The following is a 13,848-nucleotide window of genomic DNA, read 5'->3' as shown; positions in this document are numbered from 1 at the left end:
GGAGAGACAGAATCAAGAGGATCCTGCTCTGATACGATGAAAACATGCACAAACATTGGAGAAGAAAAAGTAGCACTGCATTGTTTTCTCAAAAGTTTGTAACTGGAATTGCTGTTTCATTCGATTAAGTTAGTTGCTACAACGAGCTCTTACATATTAGTAGCATGAGAACAATCTAGAAGGCTACACTAATCTATCTAGTACAAGACAAAAACAAGATTACAACTCTTAATCATAACAAACTCAACTAAGCTACTTTCTTCTTTAATCCTCTAATGACCACGTCTCTCCAAGTACACAAATGGTCCCCAATCTGAGCTGTGCTCTCTGGTACAATCACGAGTTCAGCTCGTGTCTTGCTTGCTTGCGAGGAGACAGCTTGTGTGGAGCCTCCAGCTGCTTTCTCTCGTGCACAGGACACTCCATCGCTTGCATGCTTCTCATCAGCCAACTTCACATGGCAAGCCGTTGCTTGATCATCTTTGCAGGCACTTCTAACAGCTCTCTCTCTCCTTTGTTACGTCGGAATGTGAGGACGAGGTGTTCATTTCTTCAGCAAAAATATAGCAATGGAATTGGAAGCTTTTTTTAAAAAAAATGCAGAGTTGGTTATATGCAACGATCAAATCTCAATTGATTAATAAGTAAATTTTGCACGAGTGTTAATTTTTTAGTGATTACTTGACATATTAACAGAAAAATGTTCTGCATGCCAAATATTTAAATTGTAGTATTATAAGTATTGTCAACTACTGTAAATAATATTAATAGTTGATACACAAATATCTTCAATGGTGTTCCTTTTCTCCGGCCTCCGCTATATAAAGGCTCATTTTGTCTGTAATTTATTTCTTATTTAATTTTATTTATTTATTTTAAATAAGTGGATTAAACAGTTTACTAAATTATTTTACTCATAGCATGAAAGTAACATGATTTTATCATGGTGATTTACACACACATGTTAGAAAACATACTCCATATGATTTGAAAGAATATTTTAGAGGAACACAAAACCTCAGCAATTTCACACGGTGCTTCTTCTCTTGCTACAAACATAAGATTTAGCAAAGTAGACAAACAAGACAACAGACAATGCATTAAGCCCTGCCAGCAGCCAATAGAAGTAGTCGAGATGAGCCCGATTCAAGTTATCCGACAACCAACTATCTTGGCCGCGTCCACCCGTGGCCTTGTCCACCACAGACACCAAGAAACTGCTCAAGAAGCCACCAATCCCGGCCACACCAAAGGACAGAGCAAGCCCCATACTTTTCAGCCCACCGGGAACTTGATCGTAGAAGAATTCCTGAAGGCCAACGAACGTCAACACATCAGCAACCCCCATAATTAAGTACTGAGGCACCAGCCACCATATGCTCATCGGGACAGTCTCCTTAGGCAAGTCAAACATCCCATGTTCAAGAGCAGTCTCCAAGCGTTTTCTTTCGGTGAAGCCTGCAACGACCATACAAACTATGCCAAGAACTAGGCCGGTGCCTATTCTTTGGAGGAGTGATATGCCGGTTGGTTTTTGGGTTATGGATCTGGCTAGGGGGATTAGGACACGTTCGTAGAATGGAACGAAGAGGATGATGGATCCGGGCGTAAAGGCCTGGAGGGCGGCTGCTGGGATCTGGAAGTTGCTGGTTATGTGGCGGTCCATTGTGGCTCCTTGCTTGGTGAAGAGTGTTGTGGATTGTTGATACACAACGGCGAAAGGCAAACATGCTAAACATATTGGGAGAAGCTTTAGAATCGCCTTTGCATCTTCGATATCACAAGCTTCGTCTCCATTAGACTCTAGCGACCCGTGATCAAGAAACCTAGCACAAACACCACATAATCGTAACAAAAACAACAACGACAATACAACTTCATCCAAGAGTATGCACAATTTACCTAAAGTGAGCCTCCTCCTCCTCAATAGCCAAATCTTCGGGGGCAGCAGCATGCCGGTTTTTCAGAGCTCTCACGAGGATACGAGTGATTTGCACAAATGGATTCCTCCCATCACTCTTCGCACGGAATCTGTAGGTCCCAATCCCAAACAGGAACACAAACAGCGCAAAACACATCACGATGCAGGGGATTCCAAAGCCGAGTTCCCAACTCAGATTCTCTTGAATGTAGGTCAAGACTAACAAACCTAACACAGTGCTAATACACAAGCAAAAATTCCACCAGTTGAAGAATGAGCTCTTTGATTGGACCTCTTTCACATTCTCATCATCAAACTGGTCAGCTCCAAATGCCTGCAAGCAAGGCTTGTGGCCGCCTACTGCAAATGCAACTAAATACAGCGCGAAGAAGAAGAAAATCACACCAATCAGAGGAGGAGATGAGGAATCGAATTGAGTGAGAGCTGCTGATACTGACAGTGAACCTAATCCCTGCAATGATCCACAATTTCAACAGTTTTTTCAATCACTAAATGATAAATCAATGATAATCAAATGTTCAACAAGCATATAAATCATAAAAACACAACTCAATTTCAAAAATCAGCAAAATTGATTCGATCCAAAAATTCAACATTTTTTCAGTCACTAAATGATAAATCAAATGCTCAACTACCGATTGCAGCTAGAAAATCATAAAGACACAATCCAATTCCAGAAATCAGCTAAATTGATTTGATTTGAGAGCTGCTGATACAGACAGACAGTGAACCAAAATTTTAGCATTCGCTTCATCAAAATCTGAATCGATGATAATCAATGTTCAACAATCGATTGCAGATCATAAATCACAAAACACAAATCGATTTGATTACCAAGATGTAGAGGAGAGAGGCAGCGATAATCGTCCAATATCTCCCGAGAAACGAATCGGCGACGAAGGCGCCGAGCAACGGCGTGAGCGACGCCGTCCCCGCCCACGCGTTGACGTTCGCCGCCGCGGCCGCCGTGGACTGGCCTAGCGGACCGGTCAGATAGCTCACCAGATTCGAACTGATTCCATAGTAAGCAAATCTCTCCGCCATTTCAACGCCTTCAAACAATTATCAACATAAAAATGAAATTAATAGAACAAAATCGAAACATTAGGAACGCAATCATGTGTCTACCTATGATGAAGGAAGCGGATTTCCAGCATCCGGATTTGGAGTGGAGAACGCGGCGGCCTTTGAAGTCAACGCATCCCCTGACGGCAGTGTCGTTTACTAGTGGAGATTCAGGTTGCATCGCGTAGCTCTCCGCGGCAGTAGCTGAACTTTCCGCCATTGCCATTGCCATTGCAAAATACTCGTAAAGTCGTATGGAATTACGTCGGAGATCTCTTCAGTTCGGAGCTCAGTGATCGCAACATTAATGGAAGAGCGAGAGGGACCCACTTTTTTTTTTTAAATCAAAAAGCTTTTCATTGGTTAGAGCATCCACAGTAGTCTTGCCCACGGTTCGAAAACCGGCAGTTCCGGTTCGGAACCGCCGGTTCCGGTTTTGGCGGAGGCGGAACCGGAACCGGACCGTGAGGCTATTTCACGGTTCCGGTTCCGGTTCCGGTTCGAAAACCGGCGGTTCCGGTTCTGGTTCGGAACCGCCGGTTTTTTCGGCGGTTCCGGTTTTCGAACCGGCGGTTTTTTTTTTTTTTTTTTTTTTTTTTTTTAGGAGGATCGACGATGGTTCCCCATCTACCCTCCGATGTGACTCGGACCCCCGACCTAACAGTTGGAGGTGAAGCGTCTTACCCCGTAGGTGCGCTTCGTTGTCATTCTGGGCCCACAGGCCCAAGGAGAAATTAATCTCCAAATCCGCACTTCCTAGGATTCGAACCTGCGACCTCCTAGGAAGTGAAAGCTCCCTGATATCAACTCCCAAGCCACTAGAGCAGCTTGGTTGGATTTTCGAACCGGCGGTTTCGCGGTTCAATTATTATTTTTTTTAAAAAAATTTGAAATTTGGCTTTATACAACAAATCGGAACAAGACAATGCATAATTCAAGCACAAATAAGACGAATAAGGAGAAAATGAAATAAATTTTATTGATTTTGAGTTGTAACGGACAACGATACATTACAATTTACAATACATAAGTATACAATACAACAACATACAACAATGTAATATAATTTACAAGTGTCGTCGCCTCGTCGGACTCGGAAGGTAAATAAAAAAAAACATGAAATGGGGGGGAAAAGGAAAAATTGAAAAGGGCTTGGGATCAACTTAAACTTTCAAAGTTAAACTTTTCAAATTTAAGTTGAGTTGCCTACGTATCCAAAATTTTATTGAGGAATCAAAGCCCACGTAGTTCTCTTACTTTGGGATCAACCCTTTTTTCTTGCAAAATGTTGCCCATTTTCTAGGCAAACACATATCAGCACGCCATATACACATTGCTGCATTTCTAATAGGGGCAATTTGATCTTCCAAAGCAATCAATGCATCTCGAACACACATAGTCAGAATATTATTCAAGCATCTAGCATGGAAAAAATTAGCACTAATAGATAGTTTGTTGTGATTTTTTCCATGCTAGATGCTTGAATAATGTTCTGACTATGTGTGTTCGAGATGCATTGATTGCTTTGGAAGATCAAATTGCCCCTATTAGAAATGCAGCAATGTGTATATGGCGTGCTGATATGTGTCCGCACCCCGTACACTCCGGCGGAGATGGATCAATTATTCAAAGCCTATTTGATTATCTCCGAAGATCCCGAGATAGGCACGAACCAAAGCGGGTATAGATTTTGGTGGCGCGTCTCTCGTCGGTACAATGAAAACCGCCCGCCTGGAACCATCGATCGCAATGAAAGTATGGTGCGCAATGCCATATTCAGAGCCAATGAAGAGAACCAAAAGTTCCAGGGGTATTACCTCCAGGAAGACCGGTCGGCGGGGAGCGGTAGGAGCGAGCTCGACATCATCAGTGCCGCCTTGGCGACCTACCAATCCATAAATTACAAACCGTTCAAGTACCTCAGCGCTTGGCAGGAGGTGCGAGTGCATCCGAAGTATAGGGGAGGCGTATCATCCTCCTCCAGCTCCTCCAGCAAACGGTCGAGGTCGGTATCCCTATCCGACGCCGGCGAGGATGAGGTGGCTAGCCAGCTCGCCGGAGCTAATTTGGGTAGCCCCGACGCCGGCCCGAGCAGTTCCCAACGTCGGCAGCAAGGAAGGAAGAAGACGACGACCAACCGCCGTCGCGCCGCGACTCCATCCGCTCCCGCTCCTTTTGTGCCACCTCAACCCCCCACCAACTCGTTGTGGACCATTTTGGCCCAACTCAATTTGGCCGATAGGTCAAATATGACCCCCGAGCAACTTGATTCACATTTGGCAATGATACGGGTCTCCGAAGAACATTGAGGATAGGGCCAGAGAAATAGTCTTCCACGGGGTATTTTTTAGGCTTTAATTATGTATTTTTTATTTTTTAGGATTTTAATTATATAATTTTAAATTTTTAATATTTTAATTATGAAAATTTTAATTTTTAGTATTTTAATTATGTGATTTTTAATTTTTTTGTAATTTGTAATAGTTTTCCGGATATTTTAATGCATTTTAATATTGTAAAAATATTTTTATTTAAATTGAAAAATAGAATAATGGGACTCTTGAGCATTTCTCTGTGGAAGAGCATGGATGTGGGTGTTGTGCTCTTGCCTAAAAACAGAGAGTAAAAAAGTAATAAAAGTGGATCTGGACCCACATCCGTGCTCTTTGGTGAGAGCACGGATGGGGATGCTCTTAGGTAGTTATGGAACGATCACATCTCAAATTCACTTTTCACGAAGTATTGTCTCTACAAATTAAATACAAAAAAAATAATAACTTTTCACGAGACAGTAATTTTTTATTTATTTTATGAGTAATTGTATCTAGAGAAAATTATTTATGAAATTCTCAGGTTTAATAATAATGTCTGAATGACAAAATATTTTTGATACACAACTATCATCAATAGTACATTTTTAGGTTAATTGGATGGAATCTACCAAATATCAATAGTGATTTTAGATGTAGTAGGAAATTTCCCACAAATTCAAACTGCGATTTTAGTATTTTTTTTTAAAATTAGACATAAATTTTTCCAAACTTTGCCAAATCAACATTGATGTGATAAGAGAAATAGACGATAGAGAATTGATGATAGTGGGTGACATAGTACACGGTCCAAAGTTAAAATAATTTCAATATATTCCACTTTTATAATAGTTGAGCTCATGCAATTTGCATACCATAGCTTATAAAATCAAGTGGATGCTTAAGTTTATTAGAAATTTAGAAGCACAGGTATATTGCAAGTTGTAACTGGTTTTTTAATTTTGTATTGGATTAGATTTAGTATTTTCCTGGTGAAATTTAAAAAATGTTTTAAGTTTTAAACAAGAAGTCTGGTGGTTCAATAAATGGAAGACGATTTGAAGCTAATCAGGACCAGCATTAAAAATAAGTAAGCCTTATTAATCTGTAGGCCATCCACAATAGGCGCCCAGCGACCGCCCAGCCGAGCGCCGGCGCTGGGCAATCTATTGCAGCCGCCCAGCGGGCGATTGGAGAGAGAAACCGCGCAGCGCTGGGCGGTCGCGTGGCGCTGGGCGGTCCGTTCGGTGCTATTGCAGCGCCCGGATCGCCCAGCGCACCGCCTAGCGCGAAAAAATAAAATTTTTTTTTTCGAAACACTATATATACGCGCTTTGTTCGTCATTTTCATTCGCACCACTTGTTTTAACGAGTATTCTCTCTATCTTAATTTCTGTTCAAGATCAACAACGGTAAATGGATCTCAACAACGAGCCTAGTTCCGGAAGTAGCGGGTCACAAACTCCGGCGATCCCTGTGGGAAGTGGATGGGGACAGGTGCCCAGGTACTACAACATGTACCCGTGGCAGCAGATGATGCCCGGGGCCCCAACGGGGGGGAGTCCGCCGGGGGGGTTTCCGCCGATACCGGGCTGGGCACCAAGTATTCCGACCCCAACGGGATGGGCACCGGGGATGCAGATGATGACCGGGGGGCCACCGGCGACACAGTGGACTCCGGGGGTCGTACCGGCTACACAGTGGACTCCTGGGGGGTCCCCAGCGACGGCGGGGGATGTCTATCGCCCCAGTTTTGATTTTTCGACTGGGTCTTCGCACACATCGACCCAAACGCCCTTGGGGTTTGATAGTTTCTCCTTAGATGACTTGGGGTTTGATACTCTCGGAGCTCCGGTGACTGTAGGTCAAGGGGGGGGACAGGGCCGGGGCGTGGCGCCCCAAAGAAGAAGGGCAAGAAGAAGGTCGGCGAGTCGTCGCAGCCGGGTGAGGAGGAGGTACGGAGGAGGTGGACGGACGACGAGAACGTCGCCCTCAGCAAGGCGTGGGTGAGTGTTTGCGACGATCCTCTCGTTTCGAACGAGCAGAGGATCGTCAACATGTGGGGCAAGATAGCAGCAGCCTACAAGAGATTTTGCCCGGAGGGGAGGACCCGCAACGGGGAGGATTGCCGGAAGGGCTGGAACCGAATCAGGGCGGCGGTCACTCCGCATGATGAGCACTGGCCAAACGGAGGATGACTGCAGGAGAATAGCGGCGAAAGCCTTCCCAGTGAAGGGGCTATACAAGGACTTCACCTACTGGAACTGCTATATTGTACTGAGCGAGTCCGAGAAGTTTCGAGTAGGTGTCGACGCTGGCTGGCCGAAGAAGCAACGACTGAACTACACCGGCGATTACAGCGGCAGCAGCGGTGGTTCCCACGACCTCCCCGAGACGACGCAGGAGTTCCCCACGCCGCGGTCGGTCGGTGGCCGACCTCGACCGATTGGGCGCAAGCGCGCTCAGCAGGCGGCGAGGGGGAACGCCGGAGCTTCCCAGGAGGTCCAGTCGGCATCCCCCCCTTGGCCACTCCACCCGGGAACTCAAATTCTTCGCTCGCGCCCAAACGTGCGCTCAGTTAATCAAGACGATGGCCGAATGGCGGGTGGCGACGGATCCCGTGGAGAAGAGCGTGCTTCAAACCTTGCTCATGAGCCTGCAGGATGAGTTGGAGGCGATACGGAGGGAGGACGGCGGCAGCGGCGGCGGTGGTGGCGGCGGCGATGGTGGCGACGGCGATGGTGGCGACGGAGGCGACAGCGACGGAGGCGGCGACGACGGAGACGAGGAGTGAATTGTCACTCCTTTTTATTATTGTATTTTTTAAAAATTTATGTACTTTTTTTTATTATTGTATTTTTTTTAATTAATGTACTTTTTAAATTATTGTACTTTTTAAAATTTTAATAGTATTATTAAACTTTTCCCGTATATGTCTCGTAAATTAAATTTCGCATATTGTGTGATTGTTAATTATTTCATTTTGTATATATTTGTTAATAGTGATGTGGATATTAGTGGCTAGGCTATGGCTGGGCTATTGCTGGGCTATTTGCTTGTTTTGATGATGTGGCAGGAGGATTTTTAGTGCTGCTCATGTGGCAGTGGCTAGGCTATGGCTGGGCTATTGCTGGGCTATTCCTATTGTGGATGGCCTTAGATCAGCTCTAAACAATATTTTAATAGTATTATTTAGAACTATGACTTTGGCATGTTGAGCCATTCTTCTTCTTCTTGGCATGAGTTTGGGTTGTAATTATAAAGAGGTTTGGGAGAGGGAGTTAGTTATGATTGATTATGAGTGAAAGGTTTAGTTCAACCGATGGCTTCTCAAATATTTGTTTGTGTCAAGGTATTATTGGGTTTGAACTTAGTAAAGTCTAAGTCTAGATGTATTAAATTGAGCCCGGGTTAATTGGATGTTATTGAATTTAAGTTCAAATCATTTATTTTAGAACTATCACTTAAAATATTTTTGGCTGTTGGAGAGATGAAAATATTATAATAGATTAAAAGTAATATGTTGTGAGAATGTCTGTAAACTGATTAAATTTTTGGACGATAAAAATAAATTATTTTTTGTTAATGAAAATGACAGTTTTTTCGATTTTAAATGCATGGTAAATATGTTCAAATCTTCATTCAAAGATACATCGATTTTAGTCGGCCGTACAATCTAAACACGACGATACATCATCACATATAAAAGAGGGCCCAAAACACAACATAAAAGCACAATGTTGCCATGTAACAACATACCCGGTTGAAGCTTTCCTTTTACGCGCAATCACGATCAAGCAACGCGTTTGCTGTTATAGATATAGGACTTCGTGAAGTAGAGATACGCGGTGAATGCAGCTGCGCTGAGCCCGGCCAGCAGCCAGTAGAAGTAGTCGAGATGAGCTCGGTTCAAGTTGTCCGCGAACCAGCTTTCCTTGCCCTCGCCACCAGTGGCGTTCTCAATGACAGAGATGAGAAAACTGCTGATGAAACTCCCTATGCCGAATATGCTGAGATAGAGAGCAAGACCGATGCTTCTCAGCTCGCTAGGAACTTGATCGTAGAAAAATTCTTGGAGACCAACCATTGTGAAAACGTCGGAGATCCCAAAAAGCAGATACTGAGGTGCCAGCCACCACACGCTCATAGGGACCGTGGCCGTTGGTATGTCCACCAGCCCATACTCGACAGCTATTTGGAGACGCTTCGTCTCCACAAGAGCTGCGATCACCATGGAGAGCAAGGACAGGAACAATCCAGTGCCAATGCGCTGAAGCATTGATATGCCTGATGGTTTCCCGGATAGGGCTCGGGCTATTGGGAGTAGGATGCGGTCATAGATGGGGATGAAGACGACAATGGAAAAGCTTATGAGAGATTGAAGCGATGCAGCCGGTATTTGGAAGCTTGAGATGATGTGACGGTCCATTGTGACGCCTTGTTTGGTGAATAAAGTGGATGACTGCGAAAACACTAGGCCGTAAATTAAACATGTGCCCCATATCGGAACGAGCCTGAGAACCGACTTCGCCTCTTCTATGTCAGTTATGCTACTAGTTTTCTCATTCTGCTTAGAGCCATCAGGTGAAACTAAAGCTTTGTTCAGATACCTGCCATCAACACAGATTCTCGAACATTATTCCCACATTGGTATAACAAGAAGCAAGAGTTATGCACATAATTCCTCCTAGATTGAACAACGATGAAAGGCAGAAAGCAAGACAGCATTTATGCGTAAACCCAAAAACAAATATAGCCTTCAAATTCATATTTTTAGACTTGTTTTGCATATATTTCAACGAAGAACAGTGGAATCTACTTTAAAAAAACGAGATCAACAAAGATGGATCGTGTATGCACTTCGCCTCTCCGATGTCAGTTATGCAACAAGTTTTCTCATTCTGCTTAGAACCATAAGGTGAAACTAAGGCTTTATTCAGATACCTGCCATCGACACGAAAGCTCAAACATTATTCTCACATTAGTATAACAAGAAGCTTAAGATATGCACATAATTCATCCTAGATTCAACAAGGATGAAAGGCAGAGCCGCAGGAGCAACACAACATTTAACGTAACACCCTTCGAATTCATATTTTCAGACTTGTTTTGCACATATATCAGCGAAGAAAGGTGGAATCTACTTAAATAAACGAGATCAACCAAGATGTGTCATGTTCGTGTATGCACTTTCTTGAAATACAAAGCAATAGTTGACTTACTTATATTGCTGAAAGCCTTCAAGGGGGAGAATTCCCTCGGCTTCCAATTCCACGTCTATGGCAGAATGAGTAGTCCTCCAATTTCTACAGGCTCTAACGAAGACTTGACCAATTCTGAGAAACGGGCTTCTCTTGTCACTTTGTACTGGGAACCGATATGTATAACTTCCGAGAAGAAACACAATCAGGCCTAGGCCCATGACAATGCAGGGGATGCCAAAGCCAAGTGCCCAACTCAAATTGTCTTGGATGTAGGTCAAAATGAATAGAGTTACCAAAACACCACCACAAAACGAAAAGTACCACCAGTTGAAGAACGAGCTTTTTGCCTTTTTCTCTACCGGATCTTGTTCATCAAACTGGTCGGCTCCAAAAGCTTGGACGCAAGGCTTGTGCCCTCCCTGGGCGAATGCAACTAGATACAACGAGAAGAAAAAGAGAACGACTTGAAACTGAGACGGGGAGCAAGCTTTCATACCGGCTGCAACTTCACAGTCGGATGAGCTCATTGAATAAATGACAGCTGAGAGTGACAAGCTTCCAAGTGCCTATAATCGATCATGGAACGCAATCAGTGTCTTAAGACGCACAGATGCAAAAGCTAAATGCAAGTATACAAATTTGGACAAAATCATCAAGTAGAGTGGATTGAACAGAGGAAATTCTGTCTATCATGAACTTGAATCTATTTCCTTATACACTCCAGCATGAATTCCTCATTTCCTTCACTAATCACTGCATCTCCAAATCTGGAAAATTTGCTGAAAATTGACTGAACATAAGAAGCAGCTCGAAATATAGAAATTTCACGATTACGAGCAATTTAGCAGCACCAAATCCATTTTTTCTAAAAAAAAAAACAAAACAAAACTAAGACTAACCACAACACACATATTAGGCCTTGATCATCACTTTTGGTGTGAACTAAACAGAGGAATTTCTGTCGATCATGAATTTAAATTCACTTTTGGTGTGAACTTAAATTCTCAGATTTCACGATTTACTAGCAAATCAGCTACACAAAATCCATTCTTCTTAAGGAAAAAACCTAACTAGTACTAACCGCAATATACAGCAGAGAAGCCGCGATAATCGTCCGATACCGACCGAAAAACGAGTCGGCCAAAAAGGCGCCTAATAGCGGCAGAAGCGACGCCGCTCCAGACCACGCGTTCACATTCTCCGCCGCGGTGGCGGTGGACTGCCCCAGCGGTCCGGTCAAATAGCTTATCAAATTGGAGCTGATTCCGTAGTAAGCGAACCTCTCCGCCACCTCCACGGCTAATCCGGCATACAATCGAGGAAATTATAACGAGAATTGAGGTGAAAACAGCTCGAAATTTGAGTAACATTTAGCAGAAATACCTATGATGAAGGAAGCGGATCTCCAGCCGCCGGATTTGGATCGGAAAACGGGGCGGCCATTGAAGTCGACGGATCCTTCGACGGCGTCGTCCAGCAGAGGAGCTTCCGCATCGGGCATTGCAGCAGCTGCTGGTCAATCTACGCCAGTGAGAGGTGGAGCAGGGTAAAAATAGCTCGTGGTTTTCGTGTCAGTTTGTTTTTGCAGATAATCATTGGTTGGCTACTTATAGCACTACCACATGTTGTAAACGATACGTGATTATTAAAATTGCGGTTTTTTTAATCGTTTTCTTCAAATTCTTGTAAACCGAAACGTAAACATATATGCCGTGCACCGACGATGAATGTCGAATGAAGAAAGAATCTGAACTTTGGAACGCCTAATGTTGTGCAAGTGAATAGATGGCAAATAAAGAATGAAAGTAAACTTTTGAAATGCATGGACGGTGAATGATGTAAATCAAATACTCCTATTCATTACTTGTCATTAGTTTTATTTCGATAAGTCCGTCAATACTTAGTTATATGTATTTTAGACTACTTTTGGCAATAGAGTTTAATACTTTTAGACTACATGTTATTATAAAAATAGGATTCACATTCTATCAATTTTTTTCATCCACTTTCTTTTATACTTCATTTCTTAAAACTTAAATCAAATCAACTTGTAATATTTGACGGAATATCTTTTTCAATTGGAATAGTGACGGATCCCTGATCAGAAAAATATAGAGAGCGAAATTGGCAATATGTTTCGTTTCCGGTGTAAAAAAACACAAGCTTTAAGAGCATCCACAGTGGGACGGATGTCCCGACGGACTTCCCAAAAACACCTCATGCCACGTCATAAGGACATCCCACTGCACAATGACGGACATCCCCAAGGACATCCCACAATAATAAAAATTCATAAATTCACCAAATTAAACAATTTACGGAATTAAAATTTCGACACGAATACGGAGAAAATGCAACCATTTTATTTAAAACAAAAAACATACATAATTATTAAAAAATATACATAGTTAAAAAAACCTCAAGCTTCGACAAATGCGACCCCCGTCTCACTCCTCGTCGTCCCCGCCGTCAGTCCCGTCGTCACAACCGGGCAGGGATGGCATCCTCAAATCGCGCCGCATACTGTCTATGACATCCTTCAGCATCAACTTGTATAAGGGGTCAATCGCTGCAAGCCACTTCTCCATGGTGATTAAAAGTGAATCATGCTGTTGTATGCGGGCGAGTGAGGGGAGCTCGGGATCGATCTGGGAAGGAGCTGCCGATTGGACCTCGTGTCCGGACCCGCTGGGGCTTCCTCCTAGCCATCCGCATAGCGGACTTTTGCCCAACCTGGCGACGGCGGCAGGATTGAGGGGTCGGGAACTTTGCCTCGGCGTCAGAGAGTTCGTGGGAATCGGCACTGCTGCTGTACTCCCCGGAGGCGTTGATCTTCGTCCGCTTCGGCCAGCCAGCTTCAACACCCGAACTAAACTTGGCGGAAGTCTGCACCACAAGATAAACCTATGAATATTTGAATTCCTCGAAACCCAATTCACTGTCGGGGTACTGCTGGTGAGACAGAAGCTTCGCATCATCGGTTGACATGCCGCTGGTTGCCTTGCGGAGGTTGTTTTGGTAGATGCCGGGAAATAGGGTTTTTTTAAAAAAAATGAAAAATCGGGACGTCCGTCGTGTCACCGCAATGGCGGACGTCACGACGGACATCCCCGGAATGTCGCGGAACTCTGATGTCCGCAATGCACGTCTGCGTCCGCCTCCCTGCTGCCTAATAGCGGACGTCCGACACGATGGTCGGACGTCCGTTGGGACGACCGTCATCGTGGATGCTCTAAAGGAACACCAATACATGTCATATTTTACGCTCCATATTACGCTTATCTGAGCATCATGCTTATCATAGAAAATATTATCATGATTGTTGTCC

The 13,848-nt window shown here is 43.8% G+C and overlaps 1 protein-coding gene across 1 annotated transcript; it reads right to left on the bottom strand.

The window, feature by feature from the left end:
* Window positions 1–962: 962 nt before the first annotated feature.
* LOC121782217 (protein NRT1/ PTR FAMILY 5.10-like) lies at window positions 963–12,242 on the bottom strand. Its single transcript, XM_042179958.1, has 8 exons — window positions 11,904–12,242; window positions 11,602–11,819; window positions 10,539–11,086; window positions 9,144–9,926; window positions 3,071–3,147; window positions 2,777–2,994; window positions 1,903–2,393; window positions 963–1,826 (listed from the first exon to the last, which is right to left on the bottom strand). The coding sequence occupies exons 1-8, from the start codon at window positions 12,019–12,021 to the stop codon at window positions 1,028–1,030; spliced, it is 3,252 nt and encodes a 1,083-aa protein (XP_042035892.1). The 5' UTR covers window positions 12,022–12,242; the 3' UTR covers window positions 963–1,027.
* Between the last annotated feature and the right edge of the window lie 1,606 nt (window positions 12,243–13,848).

This window comes from Salvia splendens, chromosome 20 (genome assembly GCF_004379255.2).
Source record: "Salvia splendens isolate huo1 chromosome 20, SspV2, whole genome shotgun sequence".
In the NCBI taxonomy this organism is placed as follows: domain Eukaryota; kingdom Viridiplantae; phylum Streptophyta; class Magnoliopsida; order Lamiales; family Lamiaceae; genus Salvia; species Salvia splendens.
This window is presented reverse-complemented; position numbering and strand designations above follow the sequence as displayed.